The sequence below is a fragment of the Marmota flaviventris genome, chromosome 6 (genome assembly GCF_047511675.1).
Source record: "Marmota flaviventris isolate mMarFla1 chromosome 6, mMarFla1.hap1, whole genome shotgun sequence".
NCBI lineage: Eukaryota > Metazoa > Chordata > Mammalia > Rodentia > Sciuridae > Marmota > Marmota flaviventris.
The window spans coordinates 15,086,265-15,106,945 of NC_092503.1; the positions used below are offsets into that span (position 1 = coordinate 15,086,265).

At 42.5% G+C, this 20,681-nt stretch overlaps 1 protein-coding gene across 1 annotated transcript in view; it reads right to left on the reverse strand.

Annotated features, from left to right (window-relative positions):
- Window positions 1-20,681, reverse strand: part of Mthfd1l (methylenetetrahydrofolate dehydrogenase (NADP+ dependent) 1 like) — a 189,341-nt gene that overhangs the window by 68,300 nt on the left and 100,360 nt on the right. The window contains exons 21-24 of the mRNA XM_027939442.3: window positions 13,306-13,445; window positions 7,742-7,783; window positions 6,439-6,539; window positions 5,725-5,902 (exon numbers count right to left, since the gene is read on the reverse strand). Coding sequence (XP_027795243.2) covers window positions 5,725-5,902; window positions 6,439-6,539; window positions 7,742-7,783; window positions 13,306-13,445 — 461 coding nt within the window. The remainder of the gene's footprint in view (window positions 1-5,724; window positions 5,903-6,438; window positions 6,540-7,741; window positions 7,784-13,305; window positions 13,446-20,681) is intronic.

A 20,681-nucleotide genomic window follows, 5' to 3' on the forward strand; every position in this document is an offset into this window, starting at 1 on the left:
ATGCCAGAAAAAAAATGTCTGGAAGAGGGAATTCTTAGCTGATGAGATGTAAACGCAGAACTAGTTTTTCTCTCTGCTGTGAAATGTCCCTCTATGCTTGCAGATACGGAGACCCTGTATTAGTCAACAGGAAAGATGCAACGGTCAGTAGTAAAACTGGAGAAGCCAAAGAGAAGTTGGTTTGGGGAGGACTTTTATCAGTTTCTTAAAAGGGTCTGTGATCTCTTAAAGGGCTGCCAGGAAACGATCTACTGTGTTCCAAATTTAAATACATTAATTTTCACATGATAGTCTTCTTTTGGGCAACTAGGCCACTGCATCTCATTTTGTATTTTTGAAGTTTTATTCTGAATTAATTAGCTGCTGCCTCATGAACTATATAATCAGAAGTTGCCTATTCTTGAATTAGAAGCTACTCAGGTAAAAATGATGCAGAATAGTTCTCCAGGTAACAGCAGCTGCTTAACTCAGTTTCTATAAAGCTCAGCAAGGGCTCCCAAGTCATAAGGGCTGACTGTTTTTTGCTTTAATTGTGAGTTTGTTGTCAGAAAGCCTGGCATGCTGCGTCTGGCCCTCAGTATCCCTGGGCGCTGGTTGCTTCCACTTCTCTCTAGCTGTTCCTCTTTCTTCTTAGGGTTTGGGGACAATTTCTACTTTGCACACAAAAGCAATCAGGCCCGGGACTGGGATCATAGCTCAGTGGAAGAGTGCTAGCATGTGAGAGGCACTGGGTTCGATCTTCAACACCACATAAAAATAAATAAATAAATAAAGGTATTGTGTCCATCTACAAATAAGAATGAATAAATAAATAAATAAATAAAAGCAATCAGGCCCAAGTTCCAGGGCTACTTCACATTTCCTAAAATGATCTCAGGTTTCTTCCTCCTGTAACACAAGACTGAGCTGGGAATGGAGCAGGAGATAAGATGCCAACAATCCTGTACAGAATACAGGTGTCCTTCCTGATCCACAGGTTTTGCATTGGCAGTCCAATGATTGAAAATATGTGGGAAAAAATTATATGCATTTCTGAACATGTGCGAACTTTCCCTTTGTCATCATTCCCTGGGCTATACAGTATGACAACCTTTTTTTTTTTTTGATACTGGGGATTGAACCTGGGGCACTCTACCACTGTTATATCCCCAGTCCTTTTTATTTTTTTTTTTTTATTTTGAGACAGGGTTTTGCTGAGTTGCTAAGGCTGGCCTCAAACTTGTGATCCTCCTGCCTCAGTCTCTTGAGTCTGCTGGGATTATAGGCTCCTGGCTGGCCAGTATAACTATTCTTAAAATGGTGTTTACATTGTATTAGATATTGAAGTAATCCAGAGAGTATTTAAAGTACATAGGAGGATGTGTGTAGGTTATATGCAAATCCTATGCCATTTTCTTTAGGGACTTGAGCATCTGCAGATTTTGATATCCTTGAGTGTCCTGGAGCTAATTCCCACGAATGCTGAGGGACGATTCTACATTACTGGGGAAATAAACTCCAGCAAGGTGGCAAAAGGCACACAGGAATCCAGTTTGTACACAAAAGCAGAGGTAGGAGGGAGATTTATCCTAAAACATTTATAACCTCTTTGTTCTGGAGAGCTACCCTCTACCTATCTAGCTGCTCCAGCATCAGAGGTTTGATTGTGGAGGGGGAAAAAAAGGTTCCAGGAAACCATAATTTAATCTATTGCCTAACCAGGACTGAATAATGCAAGAAATCAAGGGGAAAACTTCTGAGCTCCATTACTGACTGCACCATTGAATTCAGACTTCTATATGGCTACAGACACAGTGACAAATGGCCTCACATTATCTGGAATCTTCTTCCAGATGAGGCGCTCAGCTGTCAGGGATACAGCAAAGGGGGCAGGAGCTCCAATTGCTCTTTGCATACACTACCCTGGTGCCAAGGCTGAGCCGATGACTTCCTTGCTATTGAATCCAAGGCCTCTGTTGTAAGGCAAAGGAGAGGGGGCAGGCAGAGGGACCAAGAGCCCTAGCCTTGAGACCACCTATCGGACATGGGACTTTAGACCTTGTTATTAAACCTTTGCCCCTGTCCCCAGCAGAACAGATATTTTGCAGCATGATCCCAAGAGGAATGGGAATTCAGAGGTGATGATGGTGCAGAATATCAGGGAGCAGGAAGAAGCTGGAGTTTGCTTTTTGATCTGTGCTGCACAGTGTGGTGAGTGTAGCTAATACTGAGCACTGTGCTTTTCAATAGCCATCAGAGTAAACCTCAGATGTCCTCACCACAAAAAGGTTAAACATTTGGGGTATGGACTGGTTACTGAGCTCGATTTCATTGTATTTTGGGATCAAAGCATCACTTTGTTCACTATAAATATATACAACTACAGTTTTTCAAAAATATAATAATAATAATAAATGGAATGTAGAAAAAAATTAAAACATCAGTGGAAAGGAAAAGGGCTCCTCTTAGGGTTAGTGCATGTCTGAGCCCAGCTCAGAAACCATTCCTCTGTTACTAATCTTCTTTCTGCTGGATTGTTTGCCTCAAAGAGAACCACATTGTGTGAAATCACTCATTTAAAAACTGCTTTTAAATGATATATTTCTCTGATACAAGGGGGGTGACTCAAAGTGGGGTAGGGAGGGAGAGCATGGGAGGAAAATTACCTCTAGATAGGGAATAGGGGTGGGAGGGAAAGAGAGGGAGAAGGGGAATAGCATGGAAGGTGGAAGGAGACGGTCATCATTATCCAGAGAGTATTTAAAGTATATACATGTATGAAGATGTGAATTTGGTATCAACATAACTTATATACAGAGATATGAAAAACTGTGGTATATATGTGTATTAAGAATTGTAATGCAATAAAAAAGAGTACATATAAAAAATAAGATAAAATCTTCACAATAAAAAAAAATAAACTGCTTTTGCCACTTGGGGTGAGGCTGTTCCAATTACATAGTGATGGTATGAGGCGCTCATGGAGGAACATGGAAGTGGGTATTCTGACAGTGATCTGTGTAGAATGTTCTGGAAGTCTACTAAGTGTGGTTGACACTCTGGTACAGAAACCAAGGATCACCTCAGCACCAAAGCACAGAAACACAGGATCGCCATCGCCACCCACCACTGAGGTGGCTTTGGCCCTTCTATTTTATGCTCAGTATCTCCAGTGTCAGAGAACTCCCAGCTTCCGGTTAGGGTATTTTTCTTTATGCTCACCCCAAATCTCCTCTCCTTGTTGATCTTGACACCTCTGAAACCAAGAACACTCTAGCCCTTCAGTCATCAAATAGCTTTTCCACGTGACAAACCTTTTCTGTACTAACCATCCCAATTCATTCCCAAAGCCCTTCACTCCACAAGTTGTTCTGAGTGTCCAAGATGTCCCTAAGTTGGCAGGATTCTGTCATCCTTTGATAATTTTTTTTTTTTTAAACTCTATAGTACCGTGGATGAAAACCCAGGGGCACTCTACCAGTGAGTTACATCTTCAGCCCTGTTTCGGAGACAGGACCTAGAACTTCCATCCTCCTGCCTCTGCCTCCCGGGTAGCTGAAGTCAAAGGTGTGCACATTGGGCCCAGCACTGTGTCCTTACTGTTAAGCCGGGTCTCCGCGTCACTGCCCTGGTAGCTCTGTCTCCCCACCCTTCCCTCACGCTCACACCTGACGCGGCCCTGGGCTTTGAAGAACAGGGCCAGGTAACACTCTGTCATTCCGACTCTTCTCCCAGCCCTGCTTCTTTCTGGCTGTGGGTCATGGGGCAGATTCCTCATCTGTTTGTGCTTCAGCTTTTTATCCACAGAATGGAAAGATTTCATCAGTTCTTGTCTAAAGGGATGTCAGGACGAAAGAAGTGGACATATGCAATGTGTCCACAGAGTGTCCCACAGAGAGCTTGCTTCAGGGCAGCCTCAGCAAGAGGTTAACCTCGAGCTCTTGCTGATGTAGCTGGGAGCTTAGAGATAATGTTGCAAGGCCCTCTTCAATTGCTTTTTTTTCTTTTCCCCCTTCTTCTTCACTTATAATGTTGATTTATGTGAGCAGGAGAGAGGAGTGATGTAACCCTCGATGACATCTGACACACAAATGGAATGTGAGGGGGAAGCAGGAAGGGGTGAAGCAGCTGTTGGCTTGAGGGCTGAGCTCTCTGGCAGTCATGGACGTCCTCTGAGGACAAATCCACTGGCCAGGACAAGACTCACGAAATGCAGAATGGAGAAGTGAAGTGGTTCCCAGGATAAACTGAGGAGGAGAGCGAGGACGGGGGAATTCAGATTTCCTGACGTAATGCTCGTAGTCTTGATGTATTAAAAACCTACTAGAGGGGTTAGGGTTGTGGCTCAGTGGTAGAGCACTTGCCTAGCACGTGTGAAGCACTGGGTTTGATCCTCAGCACCACATAAATATAAATAAATAAAGGTTTTGTGTCCATTTACAACTAAAAATATTTTAAAAAATACTAGAAAATCCAGCAATCTGAGTGTATAGCCAAAAGGAATGAAAAGAAGATCTTGGAGATCTTTTGATGTATGCTCATAGGCTACTATTTTTTCTTCAGTGCTGGCGATTGAATCCAGGGCTCTACCACTGAGCTATATCTTCAGGTCTTTTATTTTTTGTTTTGAAACAAGGTCTTACTAAATTGTCCAGGTTGGCCTTGAACTTGTGATCCTCTTCCCTCAGCCTCTTAAAAAGCTGGGATTACAGGTGTGCAGCACCATGCCCTGCTGTTGAAATGCTCTGAACATAGATGTTTAGAGCAGCATAGTTTACAATAGCCATGAAGAGGAAATAACCCAAGTGTCCATCAATAGATGAACGCATTAGCAAAATGTGGTGTGCACATACAACAGAATATAATTCAGCCCTAAAGAGGAAGGCAATTTCAACACATGCATGAATATTATGCTAAGTGAAATAAGCTAGACACAAAAAGACTAAAACCGTGTGATTCCACTTATATTAGAGGTATGTAAAGAAATCAAACCCACAGAGAGAGAAGATGGAATGGTGACATCCAGGGGCCACGGGGAGGGGCAATGGGGAGTTGATAGGTGCACTCAGAGTTTCAGTTTTGCAAGATAAAAACCAATCCTGGAGATTGGTTGCACGACAGTGTGAATGCACTTAATATTGCTGAACTGTGTGCTTAAAAGTCGTTAAGATGGTAAACTTTGTTATGTGTATTTTATTTCAATGGGAGAAACACACATACACACACACACACACACACACATACACACACGATCTAGTTCAAGAAAACCAGGAGGGAATGTACCACACTAGAAACTGACACAGAATAGGCCTCTCATGATTTCACAAGCCATGTGAAATTGCTCAAAACTCTCATTCCCAGTCAGTCAGTCAGTCCCTGGGGCACTGGCTGTGGAACCCTGCTCTCCAATGCACCTCTTCCTCGGGCCTCCTGTTTAGGGGCAGAGAATGGGCTTCAGGAGCACAGGTTGTGGGGACTGGGGTCTGCCCTGGTCAGATGGCTTAATGTCTTTGATCTTCAGCTGCCCCCGTCCTTTTTAAATTTAGTGCTGGGGATTGAACACAGGGCCTCATGCATGCTAGGCAAATGGTGTACCACCGAGTGACATCCCTGGCTCTCTGTCTTTTCTGCAGGGCTGTCCTGAGAACCTGGGACGACCCAGGTAAGCAAAGCTCCCAGCCCTGGCTGAGGCACGAAATGAGAAGCACCGTTCCCCCTGCTGGAGTCCTCGCGATTACGTCTTACCTGAACGTCATACAGGAACTGGAAATGGCTTCCTTTATTCGCAGCTTCTCTCACGGCCCGAGCTAGGTCCACGGACCCTTTTCCACCAACCGACCAGTGATAGCAGGGGACCGCATCAAAGGCGCCAGCCCGCTTGGCCAGCTCACACACCAAGTCAATCTCTGCGCGGGTGTCGGTCCTGGTGATGAAAATCTTTGTGGTTTTGCATCTGTATTCACTTAGCGATGTTTTAAAAGAAAGACTAACCGTTTATACTCGACTTCGCTCCCTAACACCGAGTATATTTTAAACATCAAAAGTGGTCACATCATGTTTAAATAAATCAGACTTCAAGAAAAGCATGGGGGAAAAAAAAAAACCCTAACACGACACAAATATTTCAAGTTGTTAAGGGTTTTTATAGAGAAAATTCCATAACGTCTCTCTGTGATCACTCAGTCTTTAGCCAGAAATGGTTGGTGGAATTAAAGTGAACAAACAAAAAGTCAAGGAAATGGAATCACTATATATATACACACACACACATTTCATTTCCTTAATAATATTTTAAGGACACACTGGCTAAAGTGAAATCAAACTAAACAAACACAGAGAATGCTGAGCATTTCTGTGAACTTTTAGATAAAACTGTGAAAGACCAAATACCCTCAAATCAAAGTTTAGTGCACAGGGGTCCCCATGATAGCACCCCTTAAAGCAAGAGACTTGACTCACTTGAAGACATTCAGTGCCACCACGACAGGCACCCCAAAGAGCTGAGCGATCTGAATTTGCTTCTGGAGGTTACAGCAGCCGTCGGCCACTAGCTGGATGTTCTGTGAGGGGTAAAGGGAGCCCGGTGTCACTTCCCATTAAACCTCCCGATTAAACTGGCCGCGGAACACTGGCAGCCTTTGCTTACAAATCTCCTCACTTTATTGTCCTAGAAGCTTTTAAAGAAGACCCTGGGTCATGTTTTGCCTCCAAGGAAAATGGGTGCAGAAGGAAGAGTTTCATTTGCAAAATAATTTACGAAATCATTTTGGGTCCATCCAATGACATATGTGGGTCTCTGCGTTCATCTGTTGATGAGTGGCTGCCAGGGCCTACGCAGCATGCTCTGCAGGCTGGTGGACAAAAGGCACAGGACCCTGGGATGGTGAGGAGCCCTGTCCATCTATTCCTGGCTGAAATCCCTGGTGCCATTTGAGGGAGCTGAAAGGTACCATTACCAGGAAATCAGTCAATTTATGGAGGAGTCAAGTGGCTTCTGCTAAGTCATAAAGCTAACTGCATTATCTTCCAGAAGTCAGTTGTCTTCTATGCTAAAAGAAGACACGGAAATAAGCTTCCTATTTATTTCTGCCCTGGAGACCTTGAGGTCTGGTGGCTCAAACAGCTCTCCTGGGAGTATAGTAGATAAACCTACAGCCACGTTTCCTTGACATTTAAGTATTAGCCCTTCTAATTATTATTTTTTTAAGTAGTGGAGATTGAACCCAGGGGTGCTTTCTACTGAGCTACATTCCCAGCCCTTTCAATTTTTTATTTATGGACAAGGTCTTGCTAAGTTACTTATGACCTTGCTAAGTTGCTGAGGCTGGCCTTAACTTGTGATCCTCCTGTCAGCCTCCTGAGTTGCTGGGAATATAGGCATGCAAACTAAATGGATTTTATCCCTTTATCCCACCCATTTCCTTATGAATTCTTAAAAAAATATACTTAACAAAAATTGTTTTTACTAGGAATTGAATCCAGGGATGCCACACCATGAGCTACATCCCAAGTCCTTTTTTAAGTTTTTTTTAAATTTTGAGAGAGGGTGTCACTAAATTGCTGAGGCTGGCCTAGAATCAGAACCTCCTCCCTCAGCCTTTGGAGTTGCTGGGACCACAGGTGTATACCACTATGTCTGGCAGAAAAACACATTTCCAAGAGGCCACTGGTGGCAGACACATTCACAAATGGTCAACTATAAGCCAGTGATGAACTGGACTCGAATGACCTTCCAAATAAATATCCAAAGAGTCTCTCTTACCTCCTCTGTATATTCTTTCTTTAGAGGGACACCAGCAGTTACCTGAAATAAAAAGAGGCAAAAACTAAGAATAATCCCATAGAAATCCTTTCTCTAATCAATAAAGTTCACAAATCAGTCACTTTTGGGACGGTGGCCCTATGTTAAACCAGACGTTGTCAGCTTTGGCAAACTGTGGTCTTGTTTTGGGAAGCTTTTAAAAACCACTGCAGTCTGGGCTCCCACAGGCCGAAGCAATCAGGACCCCAGGAATCATCCTATTTGAGCCAATGCTGAGAACTGTTGTACTGTTGACCATAATGCTAACACAAAACGGAACAAACAGTTAAATAACTGATTTATATATATATATATAGGGTGCAGCATCATTCTAAATCATTTAAAGTAAGTGCTATTGTGTTTTCATTTTTGGACTAGTACCTTACAATGCCCTATGGTGTTGTCAGGGAGTATAGTGAATGATCAATTTATTATTGGTCATATTAAAGACATAGATTAAATTGGTTTTTAATACTCATTTAAGAATAGAAAACCTAAATAGTTCTATATTCATTAAAAAATTATGTTTGGAGTTAAAAAAAATTCTACCCCACTACTACTAGCACCAACAAGGAATAGGCCCATATAGGTTTACAACTTTGAATAAACCAAATATTCTAATGTTACAAGAACCCTTACAGGGTATAACATAAAAGAAAGAACTCTCCTCAATTTTTTATTCTATGAGCTAACATCTCATATAAATATAAAAATTGTACTCAAAATGTTAGCAAACTAATTAGCAAATTCAGTTATTCATAAAAAAGATGAAATATAACCAAATTGGACTTATTCCAGGATTGTAACACTCATTTAGTTTTTTCTGTTTCGGAGGTACTCTGGATGGAACTTAGGGGTGCTCTGGTGGGCTACATCCCCCACCCTTTTCAGTTTATTTTGAGACAAGGTCTTGCTAAATTACCAAGGCTGGCCTGAATTTGCAATCCTCCCACCTCAGCCTCCTGAGTAGCTGGGATTACAGGTGTGCACCACTAGGCCTGGCTTCATTGTATTTGAAAGTAATTTAAGTAACAACATTAAAGAGAAAAACTAAATCTTTGCATAGCTGAAAAAAAATTCAACATCTATCTATATAACAACTTGGCAAACTAAGAATAGAAGGTAATCTCCTCAATTTTACTAAAAATCTGTAGCAAATGCCATACTTAGTGATGAGCTATTAAAAGTGCTTTAAGATCAGGAATAAGAACAGGATGCCTGCCATCACTGCTCCATCCAACACAGCACTGTGACTAGGGGTAAGTGACAAGAAATAAAGCATAAAGACTGCAAAGGAAGAAAGAAACCTGTTGCTATTTTCAGAAAAGTCTGCTGACACAGAACTCCCCAAAAGTATCTATAGCAAACATAGTTCAACTATTAAGAGAATTTAAACAGGTTGTGGGATATAAAAGTAATTTATAAAAATAGAAATAATCTGTTAAGTTTCTTAAAAATATAAAACATATAGGAACAAGTCTGTAAAAAAATGTGGCAGGCCTTTATTGAACAATCTGTAACTTTTGTTTATAGTTAACTGTTATTTATGGGGTAACCTTTATATAACATATAGCCTGCCTCCTTTCCGTAGCTGCAGCACTGGAGATTGAACCCAGGGCCTTGTGCAAGCTAGGCAAGAGCTCTACCACTGCTCTATGTCCCCTGCTCCATTAACATTTAAAAGGCTTAAATCCATGAAGAGATGTTCAATATCCTTGGATATAAAGCTACAAAATCTCTCCCACATCCTTGATGGATTTAATGCCATCTCAACAAAAATCTCCCCCAAATTCTTTGTTGGACCTAATGAGTTAATCCTAAAATACATATGGAAATCAAAAGGGAACTAATAGGCTAGGCAGCCATGAAGCAACGGGAGAGGGCCTTGGCCTACAGGTATTCATGTGGCATATCAAGGACCAGAGCAACTGAAGGCAGAGCCAGAGGAACCTAACAAACATGGAGAAGAACTGTTTAAGCACCTGGGGCTGTGCCAGATGCTTATTAACACAGAAAAAAAAAAAAAAAAAAAATGAAATCAGAGTTGGTCACTGCACCATAGGCCAGAACAGTAATAAGGGGTGAGATGGTTAATTTTATGTGTCAACTTGGTGGGGCCATGGGGTACTCAGGTATTTGGTCAAAAAGTTATATCTGTGAGGATTTCTGGACAAGATTAACATACAAATCCGTGGACTATGAAGCAGGGCACTAAGTTCTCCATGATGGGAGCAGGTGTCAATCCATCAGCTGAAGATCCAAGTACAACAAAAAGATTGGTCTCTCCTAAGCAAGGGAGGATCCTTCCATCTCCATCTCACCATCATTCTCCTGGGTCTGCTGTGCAGATTGTGGACTGGCCAGGCTACAACCACGTGACCAATTCCTTAGGATAAATGTCCTTCCACACATGTATACATTCTTTCTGATGGTTGTTAAGTTTCTAAGAACCCTCACTAATCAGATGTAGACCCAACAGTATGACAGAATCTAGTCCTTGTGTTGCACCAAGAATGGCGAGCACTTTGGAAGACAGGAGATGAATTTAAAATGATTGGGGCTAAAATGGACAAGTTCAGGGGTCACAGGATTTTCCACTGCACAGATTATGGGAAAAAAAGCAAGCTGAATAAACAGAAGAGGCAGCCATGGCTATTTGTGTAATTTCTATCAAAAGGAAGCAGAAATTAGAATGGACCAAAAATATTAGCACAGAGTTATTTCAAGTAAGAAGGAAAGACACAGAGATGGGTAAGACGGAAGACAGAGTAAGAAGATGAAAGTTCACTTATTATTCAGTTATTGAAAACACTGCCTGGCTACAGACTATGGCAGGCACCAGGGCACCAATGAATAGGACACAGTCCCTAATCTCAAGGGACCCAGAACTGGAAGAGCAGACACACCAATGACATTTATAAAACAACATGAGGCAGAAGGTACTGCTGGAGCCCAGAGAGGGGTGTCCAGCTTCCTGAGTCTCCCATTGTATTACCCTCTGTCCCTGCTGTGGTTTGCATCTTCAGTGTCCCCCAAAGGCCATGTGTCAAAGGCTTGGTCCCCAGGTGCTATGGGGAGGTAGTAAAACCTTAGGAAGAGAGACCTAGTTGGGGGGTTTTAGGTCACTGGGGGCGACCCCTTAGGGAATTATCCACCCCCACCCTCTCTGTTTGCTTCTTTCACTTCCCAACCAGGAGACGAGCAATTCTGTTCCGCAATGCCCTGCCCTGCCACTGGCACAAAAGCAACAGGGCCAACTGAGACCTCCGTAACTATTAGCCAGACACATCTTTTCTCTTCATGAATGGATTATCTCAGGTATTTTTACAGTAAAGGACAATTTTGCAGTATCAGACAGCACACTCTGTATCTGTGTCTATCTGCAAATCCTGAGCCTTCTATAATCTTCACCACTATAGAACAAGGACATTAAGTGGGAGTGGAGGAGACATAAAGGATTAACATGGGAAAACACAACCACTGTAGAACAGAGCACATGTTTTGAGACAAAATGAAATAGAATTACAGGCCATGTAGAGAATTTTTACACAACAGAGACTATAATCTGGAATAACATTAGACTGGACGTCCAGATCTTGACTTTAGGTCTGATTGGTCCAGTCTCCTAGGCAGGTGGGGGATGTTACCAAGCACTGGATGTCCACATGCTTGAGACTTCCTCACTCTTTATAAAGACTGAAACAAACTAGACAATCTCTAAGCTCTTTCTACTGTGAAAATCCCCCTCCTCATTTTTTTTTGGTACTGGTGATTGATGCTTTACCACTGAGCTGCATCGTGAGGCCCCTTTGTAAAAAATATTTTATTTTAAGACAAGGTCTCCCTGAATTGCTGAGGCTGACTTTGGTCTTGCAATCTTGCTGCCTCGGCTTCCAGAGTTGCTGGGATTACAGGTGTGCACCACTGCACCTGGCCAGTATGAGAACCCTGTGAGTTTAAAATTTTCAGGGTGGAAGGACAAGAAGGGAACATTCCAAATGCTTCTTATATAGGCAAAAATTGTTTTTTGAAGGTGGAATTTGGTCTACAGATTCAAAGTCTAAAGTCCAGGAACGTCCACCACAACAACTGGTGTTTTGAGCAAAATCAGAATTCTTCAGGATTTACTATCTTATAAGATGCATTTTACATCAACCTTGCATTTGAGATGATAAAGCTTTGGGCCAAAACAAAGAGCTTGAGTATCTGGTATTAGGAGTGGACTCTTGGGATTTAGACTACTTTTAGCTCTTATTAAATGTTCAGCTCTGCATGGTAGACTGATCTGGCTCCCTGCCAGACTGGTAAAGCTGCCCACATTCCCTAGACCCTTCAAACCTCAGCTTCCTTATCTGTAAAATGGAATTAAAATCTCTGCTTTTCCCAGGATGAAGAATTTCTTTTTAAAAATTTTGCTTTTTTTTTGTCTTCTTAAAAAAAATAATTTCCTTTTTTAGATTATGTTTTGTGGGGTGATCTCCCACTGAGCTACATCCCCAGACATTTATGATTTTTTAATTTTGAGAAAGGGTCTAGCTAGGTTGCTGAGGTTGGCCTTGAACTTGCAATCTTCCTGCCTCAGTCTTCCCAGATGCCAGGATTACAGGCTGAAGTAAGATCATCGAACAAAGCACGTTATAGTCTGCCTGATGGCAAACCTGTTATTTGTTTTTATATAACATTCTATATGATAATCATTGGTTACATGGCTTTTGTGTACACAGTACCCCAATTAAGAAACTGGATTTGGGCTATGTATGGTAGCACATGCCAGTAATCCCAGCTACTCAGGAAGCTGAGGCAGGAAGATCACAAGACCCTGTGAAAATAAAAAATAAAAAGGAATGAGATGTAGCTCAGTGGTAGCAGGTCCCTGAGTTCAACCCTTAGTACAAAAAGAAAAATGATGTGGCAGTTTATCAATATTCTAATGATGAAGAAACTTAGAAACTTAAATTATTTTATTTTGAAATGATTAAAATAAAATTTATTTTTTCTCACTTGGAAATTCTTCAAATGGAAAAACACCATCCCCACCCCCTCAAAAAAAAAAAACACCTTTTGTAAATTCTATGCATATTAAGACAGGTAAATATCAAAACTCTTCAAAAATGTGGTTTTAGGTGAAATATGATGAGTTGTAGCCTCAGTGAACCAAAAACCTCTCTGTACAGATGCTAAAAACCCCTCTGTACAAATGCTAAAAACCCTCAGCCATCAAAGAGATCACTCTAATCCTGGTGTCCTGCCTTCAGGAACAAGAACCTCTAAACTCCTGCTATCAAGTGGTCACGGAACCTTGGCCTGAGTGGTGGGGTGAATCTCAGGACTAAAAGTGCCCACAAGATGCTCTCTCCAAATGCAGTGTGGAGTCCCATCCCCAGGGCTGTGCATGTGGCTGCTCTTTGAATTAGCCAAACTCCAAGTTCCTCCAGTGGTAATTTGTAAAACATGGGTTCAGAGAGGAGACATTCTATGCTAAGTTCTGCTTTGTCTTAGTTTTAAAAAGTTGCATGGGGACTTACGCTCGGCCCACCTCCATGCATCTTCAGAGCTCGCACGGTGGCCACCAGCACCACCACATTGGGCACCAGGCCAGAAGCTCGGCATTTGATGTTGAAGAATTTCTCCATCCCAATATCAGCCCCAAAGCCAGCTTCAGTCACTGTGGGGAAGCAAGTTGGAAATGGCTGTTATCTTCTAAAAACAACAAAAGGCTTTGCAGTCATTAGTAAGGAGTGATAAGGATCCAAGCTGAAAGGTCAGCTCAGTCCTCCCCAACCTGAGCTTCCTGTGTGCATCTCCTGCAGAGCTGAACTTACTTTCCTACTGCCATGGAGAATGTTCACCTGGAAAGATGGCTCTCTCCCTGTTTTGCACCACAGGATTGAAGGATTCATTGCCAAGGCTAAGATTTTTCTGTTATTACTGTAACTCTAAACAAACTTTTTTTTTTTTCTTGGCAGGGGAGGTGTGGGTACTGAGGATTGAACCTGAGGGCACTTACCACTGAGCCACACCCCCACACCGTTTTGAGACAGGGTCTTGCCAAGTTGCTTAGGGCCTCACTAAGTTGCTGAGGATGGCCTCAAACTTGAATCCTCTTGCCTCAGCCTCCCAAATGGCTGGGATCACAGGTGTACTCCACCATGCCCAGCTCTATTTATTTATTTTAAATAAAGCTGTTCTTATGGGGATTTGCAGTTTTGCAATCAGGTTCCAAACTATATCAAAGGATGATGACAGCATGATGATGATATAAGATCCCTTCTTACTAAAGTCACTGAACTTAGTGCCACCTGGTCACTTCTGTTGACTGACAAAATTCAAGTTCAAGTTGAATGGCTTAAGGATGTTGATCATGAGACTTGAAGCAAGACAGCACCTTTATTCCAGAATCACAGAGGATGCTCATCTCTCTGTGTCCCCACCCTTGCAACTCCCCCCGGTTGGCAGAAATGTTTCTGTGGCATGCCTGGGGGTGGCTGACAGAATATTAGCACTGCCTTCCAAGACAATGGGTCAGCAACATCCTCTTCATGCCCAGGGGAGGGCTCTAGAGCCTTGCCACTGGATACGTGACTCTCAGATCACAGCTGCTGCATCACCTGGGAGCTTTTTAGAAATGTGAAATCATGGGCTCCCGTAAGACCTACTAAATCAGAATAGCATCTGGATAAGTTCCCCAGGTGAGATGCATGTCTATTACAATTTGGGAAACACATTCCTCTAGGAAAGGAATACTACTGATGCAGCAAAAAGTAAATATTTGTGGACTCTGAAACCAAATACCAACAGTACAACCAAGGCTAAAACTTATGGAACAGATAGGAATTGACAATAAGAAAAGATTAAGGTATAAACCAACAACATTTAAAACATGAGCAAATTTTATCCCTAGATTTTATTAAGAATAAAAGGAAATAAAATTTCACACATAATTTCAGACTCTAAATACATCTAATTCTTTGTTGTTTTCTTTTGGTACTTTATATGCCTATAGAGTTTTATGAACTAGGTGTAATTTTGCAGTCTTCTCCTTTACTTTACAATTATCATTGCTTTTCTGCACTGCAAGCGTTCAAACTTTATAAGTATCAGCTAATTGATGTACCAAAATTTATAAGATTGTTCCCCCTGTTATTGAATATTTGGTTTATTTCCAATAGAAACAATGCTACACTGAAAATATCTGTGTACATGGGCTTTAATCTCTTTCAAATTACACTCTTGGAATAAATTCCCGAGGGTGACTTATGGTGTCAGAGGATATAAAAAAAAATTATGACCACTGATATGTTTCTGACAAACCACAAGCTATTTCTTGAAAAATATCCAATTTGGAATGACTATAGCTACAAGCCATTTTTTATTATATTTTCTTTGAACCGACAGCAAAACAATTTAAAGAAGTGAAAGACATTCCTTTTTATATAGAATTTGGGACAATTCTGATTTTTATTACTCATGGTCAAAACTAGACAAGATTTCTTACAGCAGCAGTTGCTGCCTCAGGGGTCTCCACAGAAAAGCAAATATTAATATCAGCATGTTGGCAGACCCCAGAAGCTGAATCATTTAGTTAACTTTTGTCAAAGGTCATTATAGGCTGGGGGTGTAGCTCAGTGGTAGAGCGTTTGTCTAGCATGCACAAGGCCCTGGGTTCAATCGCAGCTCCCCTCCTAGCCACCCTGCCAGGGTTTCCTAGTGCAGGAACATTTGGATGTCCAGGCAGCCTTATGGAAGGGATTACATGGGACTGTCCAGTTAGTGTCACAGACAGGATCCTCAATCCCTTTCAGTCATGCAATTTTTAAAAAAAATATTTTTCATTATTTTTTCTTCCACATTTTTTGTTGGTGCATAATGATGGAATCTGTTGTTACGTATTGGCACATGCACATACTGCAACAATCATTCATGCAGTCTTGGTCAGTTATTTGACTTATTTGAGTCTCCAGATCCTCATTTAACTTGGGAAGATTAAGTGAGATAATCAGTACATATAAAATACCAAGTTTCTGTTTTCTGGGACCTAGTAAGAGCTCACAAAACGGCGGCATCATTATTACCAAAACTACACTTCTCCCGCTTGCTAGAAATCATACTGAATTCTGAGCATTTGTTCAATTCTGCAATGTCTAGGCATTTTTCTGGTGGAAGAGCCCAGTCTTGGGTTTGCTTCCCTCATGCCCGCCCAGGAAGAGGGGCTCTCTGCACCGGCGTGAGAACTGTAGGGCAGCACTGTGCTGGGGTAGAGCCTGGGCATTTGGGGAAAGGTGACAGGAGTCCAAGGGACAGTCAGGATCTTCCCAAGGAAGTAAGGAGTCAGGGGATGGAGGACGGCCAGTGAGGGGAAGGGAGCGGAGGGGGAGAGAAAAGAAGAGATTCACAGGTAAAGGTGAGAGCAAGAGCCGAAATCAGCCTTTGAGCGAGCAGGGAAAGGATCTGCTGAGACCAAGAAGCCATTACTCCCACCAGCAAGGTCCAGTCGGTGCTGAGGAGCAGGGTGCAAGGAGCCAAAGTGGTCCACAGCGTTTCCCATGATGTAGCGCTTTGGAAAGCTGTTCAACCTGGCCCTGTAGTGGCAGGTCGGCTGCTGTGGACATTTTGCATGCTGGGGACTGACCCAGTGCTTTCTGAGCTGTTTCCTCCAGAAGCTCCTGTTGGACAGTGAGCTTTGAGGACAGGGCGCATGTCTGAGAGATTAAAATCACAAGACATGTACACGGCACTGAACAAAGGTACAGATATTTCCACATTAAATACAAGTGAATAGTAGAATAGCAAGCTCTGAAACACTTGGTCACAAACATATATTGTCATTATTGACTTTCGACTTTTTGGAAAAGTCGAAAGCTCAGATTCCCTTCAAAATATCTCTTCCTCACCCCTGATGCGTGGTCCATGTTCTCCCTTCTTCCCAGGCTCCCTATTTCCCAAGGGAAAAAATCCAGGTGTCTTCACATGAATCCCAAGGCCAGCCTCATGTGAACCCCAGACACATCCTGACCTGCACTCCCATTTCACTCTCCAGGAACATGGAGCTCCCTGAGGAACCCACGCCAGTCACACCACTTACCCTCTGCCCTCGTCTCCTACCCGAACAGTCCCCTTTCTCCTGTCTGCTGTGGGGTCTTTTTTATAAATATTTTCCTTAGACGTTGATGGACCTTTATTTTATTCATTATTTATAGGCGATGCTGAGAATCGAACCCAGTGCCTCACCCATGCCAGGCAAGCACTCCACCACTGAGCCACAACCCCAGCCCCTGCTGCTTCTTTTTTAATCGATGCATCTCAATTATATGGAATGGTGAGTTTCACTGTGACACAACTGCTCATATATAAAAACACAATCTGATGAATCTCTCCCTCCTCCCGTCCTCTCCCTACTTACGACAGCCCTGTTCTTACCTTTGTATCTTCCACACATGAGGGTTTTGTACTCAGGGGCACTTAACCACTGAGCCACATCTCCAGCCCTTTTTTTGTATTTTATTTGGAGACAGAGTCTCTCTGAGCTGCTTAGGGCCTTGCTAATTTGCTGAGGCTGGCTTTGAACTTGTGATCTTCCCGCCTCATCTTCTCAAGCCGCTGGGATTACAGGCATGTGCCACTACACCTGGCTTAATTCCATATTTTAAGAGACAAACTAGAAACAAACAAATAAATAAAAGCTGAAAAAGTGGTAATAAAGAGACTTCAGCCGGGTATGGTGGCACATGCCTGTAAACCCAGAAGCTCCGGAGGCTGAGGCAGGAGGATGGAGGGTTCAAAGACAGCCTTAGCAACTTAGCAAGGCCATAAGCAACTCAGCGAGACCCTGTCTCTAAATAATAAAATATAAAAAAGGGCTGGGGATGTGGCTTAGTGGTTAAGCACCCCTTGGTTCAATCCCTGGTACCAACAACAACAACAAAAAAAAAGACCTTCAGTTAGGGAAAGGAAACAGTATGTAGTTATAAAGGTCCAGGGACTTAACTGCTAAATGCAAAGGAAATATGGAGGCAAATCACGTGTAGAAAACTGAAGTGAGTGCCAAGTCCTTGCACTTTGAAAGCTGTTCTGAAACAGAGCATACAGTCACTTTCATGTTGTTTGCTTTTGAATAACGACAGGCTGCCAAAGAAAACAAGGAACATGGGGAAGGTAGGCTGATGTGTTCACAGTATTTACAAAAGTGAGGACCCCATTAATGAGCCATCACAATAACTAGCAGCTTGGAAATTGAGGCTGCAGTGTTGTATATCTATGTCTGAGTACCCCGGGGACCTTCACACGAAGGAAAAGGGGACAAGTCACTCTTACTAGCAGGTTCTACTTCTTAGGGACTCCCTGGAAATTGCCAACATGTGAGATCTCTAAGTTGAGATTCCCTAGCAACCTGAAATAAGCAATTTATTCCTTTATCACATTTGCTGCTCTCAATAAATTTAAAAAGAGATACAGGCTAGAGAATGACTGAATATTAAATTTAACAGACTGCTCTTGAATCATAAAGCAAGTCCGCTTAGTAAGATCTGGCTTTCCTGAAAAGCAAGCAATACAGTCATCTCAAAGCCACATGTTTAATAAGGCTTGCAATAGAGTGTTTGCACAAGTCACAACAATTATTTGTCTTGGCAATCTCTGTTCTCTTTGTTATAGCCATTCAGCTCACAACATGAATGAAAACAGGAAATGGTGGCTGACAGTCTTATTGTGCCGACACAGAAGTTATTAGACAGCGATCTGTAGCTTGATTCAAACTTCAAAACCCACACTCGGCTCAGAAAGGAGGGTCAGTGGGTTCAAGCTGAGAAGGGACGAGCCATTCAGATCAACACTGTTATTAACCTGCACAGGAAACCAAGCTCTGGGTGCAGGTGGAGAGTGAAATACAGGGCAGCTGGCTGTCCATGACAAGCCCCAGGGCACCCAGATTTCTGTTGTAAAGATTAAACAGAAACAAAGACAATGACGAGCACAGGAATACTACCACAAGGGCACTCTGGCAGGCATGCCTGGTGTCTGTGAAATTCTTCAATGAGAGATGGTTTGTCAGTATGTGTCAAATTGTTCTACCATGTCCCTAACTTACCGTATGCACAGAACTTAAAGTTGCTAACTGACAGCTTACATAAGAAAGCAAAAATAAATTAAAAAACCAAGCAACAACAACAACAAAAAACATGAACAGCATCCTTCATAGGAAGACCATATAAAATATGGCTCGTAAGACTGGAACTGTGAGGGAACTTTAGGGACAGTGGTCTAGCCCTGTCCTGGCTCCTGAGCCCAGGCAGGTGGTCGGCTCGAGATAACGGCGTGGAGCCCACCATCATATCTGGGTCCCTCTGCTGCCAGCCAGAGCTCCCCAGCACACGGCACGCTCTACCACTGGGATTCCACTCCGAAGTGTTTTTCGTTCAATGTATAAATCACAGAATTTAGGAACAGCTTTCATTCCTCATTTGACACTTGCTGAATCCCCACTGTGTAGTCAGGCACTGGCAACTGCACACCAAGGTCTCATTTAGTCAAACTGCCAACACATTGAACAAGAGGAACGTGAGAAAGATTAATCAATTACCTAATCAAAAAGGAATATGGTTCTGGCCTTGGCCTTGCCCTTTCCCCTTCCTGAATTCCCTTTGGTCTTTTACAATTTTTATTCATTTTTTCCTGTATGAAGGTAAATTAGAATTTGATGGTTTTGTATTTGCTTCTGGACGTTCTTGTGCTAGAGTACGTTACCGTGCCCACCTCTGCAGAACCATAAACCATCAGTGCAGTTCAGTTGTTCTTGACAAGAGGCAACTCTGCCCCACCTCTCTGGGGGACAATTAGCAATATATGGAGACACTTTTGGTTGGCCCAGGCATCTCGTTGGGATGCTTCTCAACATCCTATAATGCACAGGGCAGCTAATCCCCACTCATCCACCTTTTTTCAACAAACAAAAAATGTTTTACCCGACACATGCACAGCACTGAGGCTGAGGCAGGCCACTGTCCTTCAAGCAGGACAAAGGAGGCTTGTGCTTTCTAGAGGCTCCCTCTGAGAATATTACAAATGCATTAGATTCTAGACTAAAAGACTGAATGAGCTTAATATGTTAATAAATGATTGTAACCCTATGTAAAATGAGATCCTGAAATATGAAATATCCCAGTAAAAATTCTTCTCAGCACAGCTTTGATTTGTTGCATTAAGTAGACTCACTACAATTTGGCAGTGTCTGGTGATGAAAACTAGTGACCGGGTGCTACTGAATTAATCTTGTAAGAAAGAAGGGAGTGATCAGGGAGAAACCTTCAGTATGGGACAGCATGAGCGATGGCAGCTGTCAGCCCTCCTGCTAAAACATACATGAAGGGGAAAAGATTATTCTGAGAAACTGAGTCAGGAGGGGCAGGGCCAAATGTCACAGTTACTAAGCGTTTTCTGTGCAGCAGGCGCTGTACCAACACTCTCATTTTACCCTCCACCACTTGGGAGGGAGCTTTCTCCTCCTCATACAGTTTATGATGCCAAGGAGCAGAAAGTTCAAGTAATTATTGCCAAGGTCACACAGCTATTAAGCTGTCCTGAAAGCAAGGCCATTGTGACTTGAACTGCAGTCTCTGCCAATGTCCCTGCTCCAATTGCCTTACCAATACATCAACCAATCCCACAGCATTTCTCTAGCTGAATTGCTGGATGGGTTTTGCTTTCAATGAAAATCTTAACACCTTGCACTTCCACAGCATTTCAATCTATAAAAAGTAGCTCTGTATTATTTTCCCGACTGAGAGGTGAGCGTGCCCAGATTTGTTTTCTAATTGCAAAATGGTCCTGCTGTGATAGCAGAAATAATGTAAGCCACAGTCTTCTCCTTTATATCTCTTCCTTCCTTCTTTCTTTCACATACTCATTT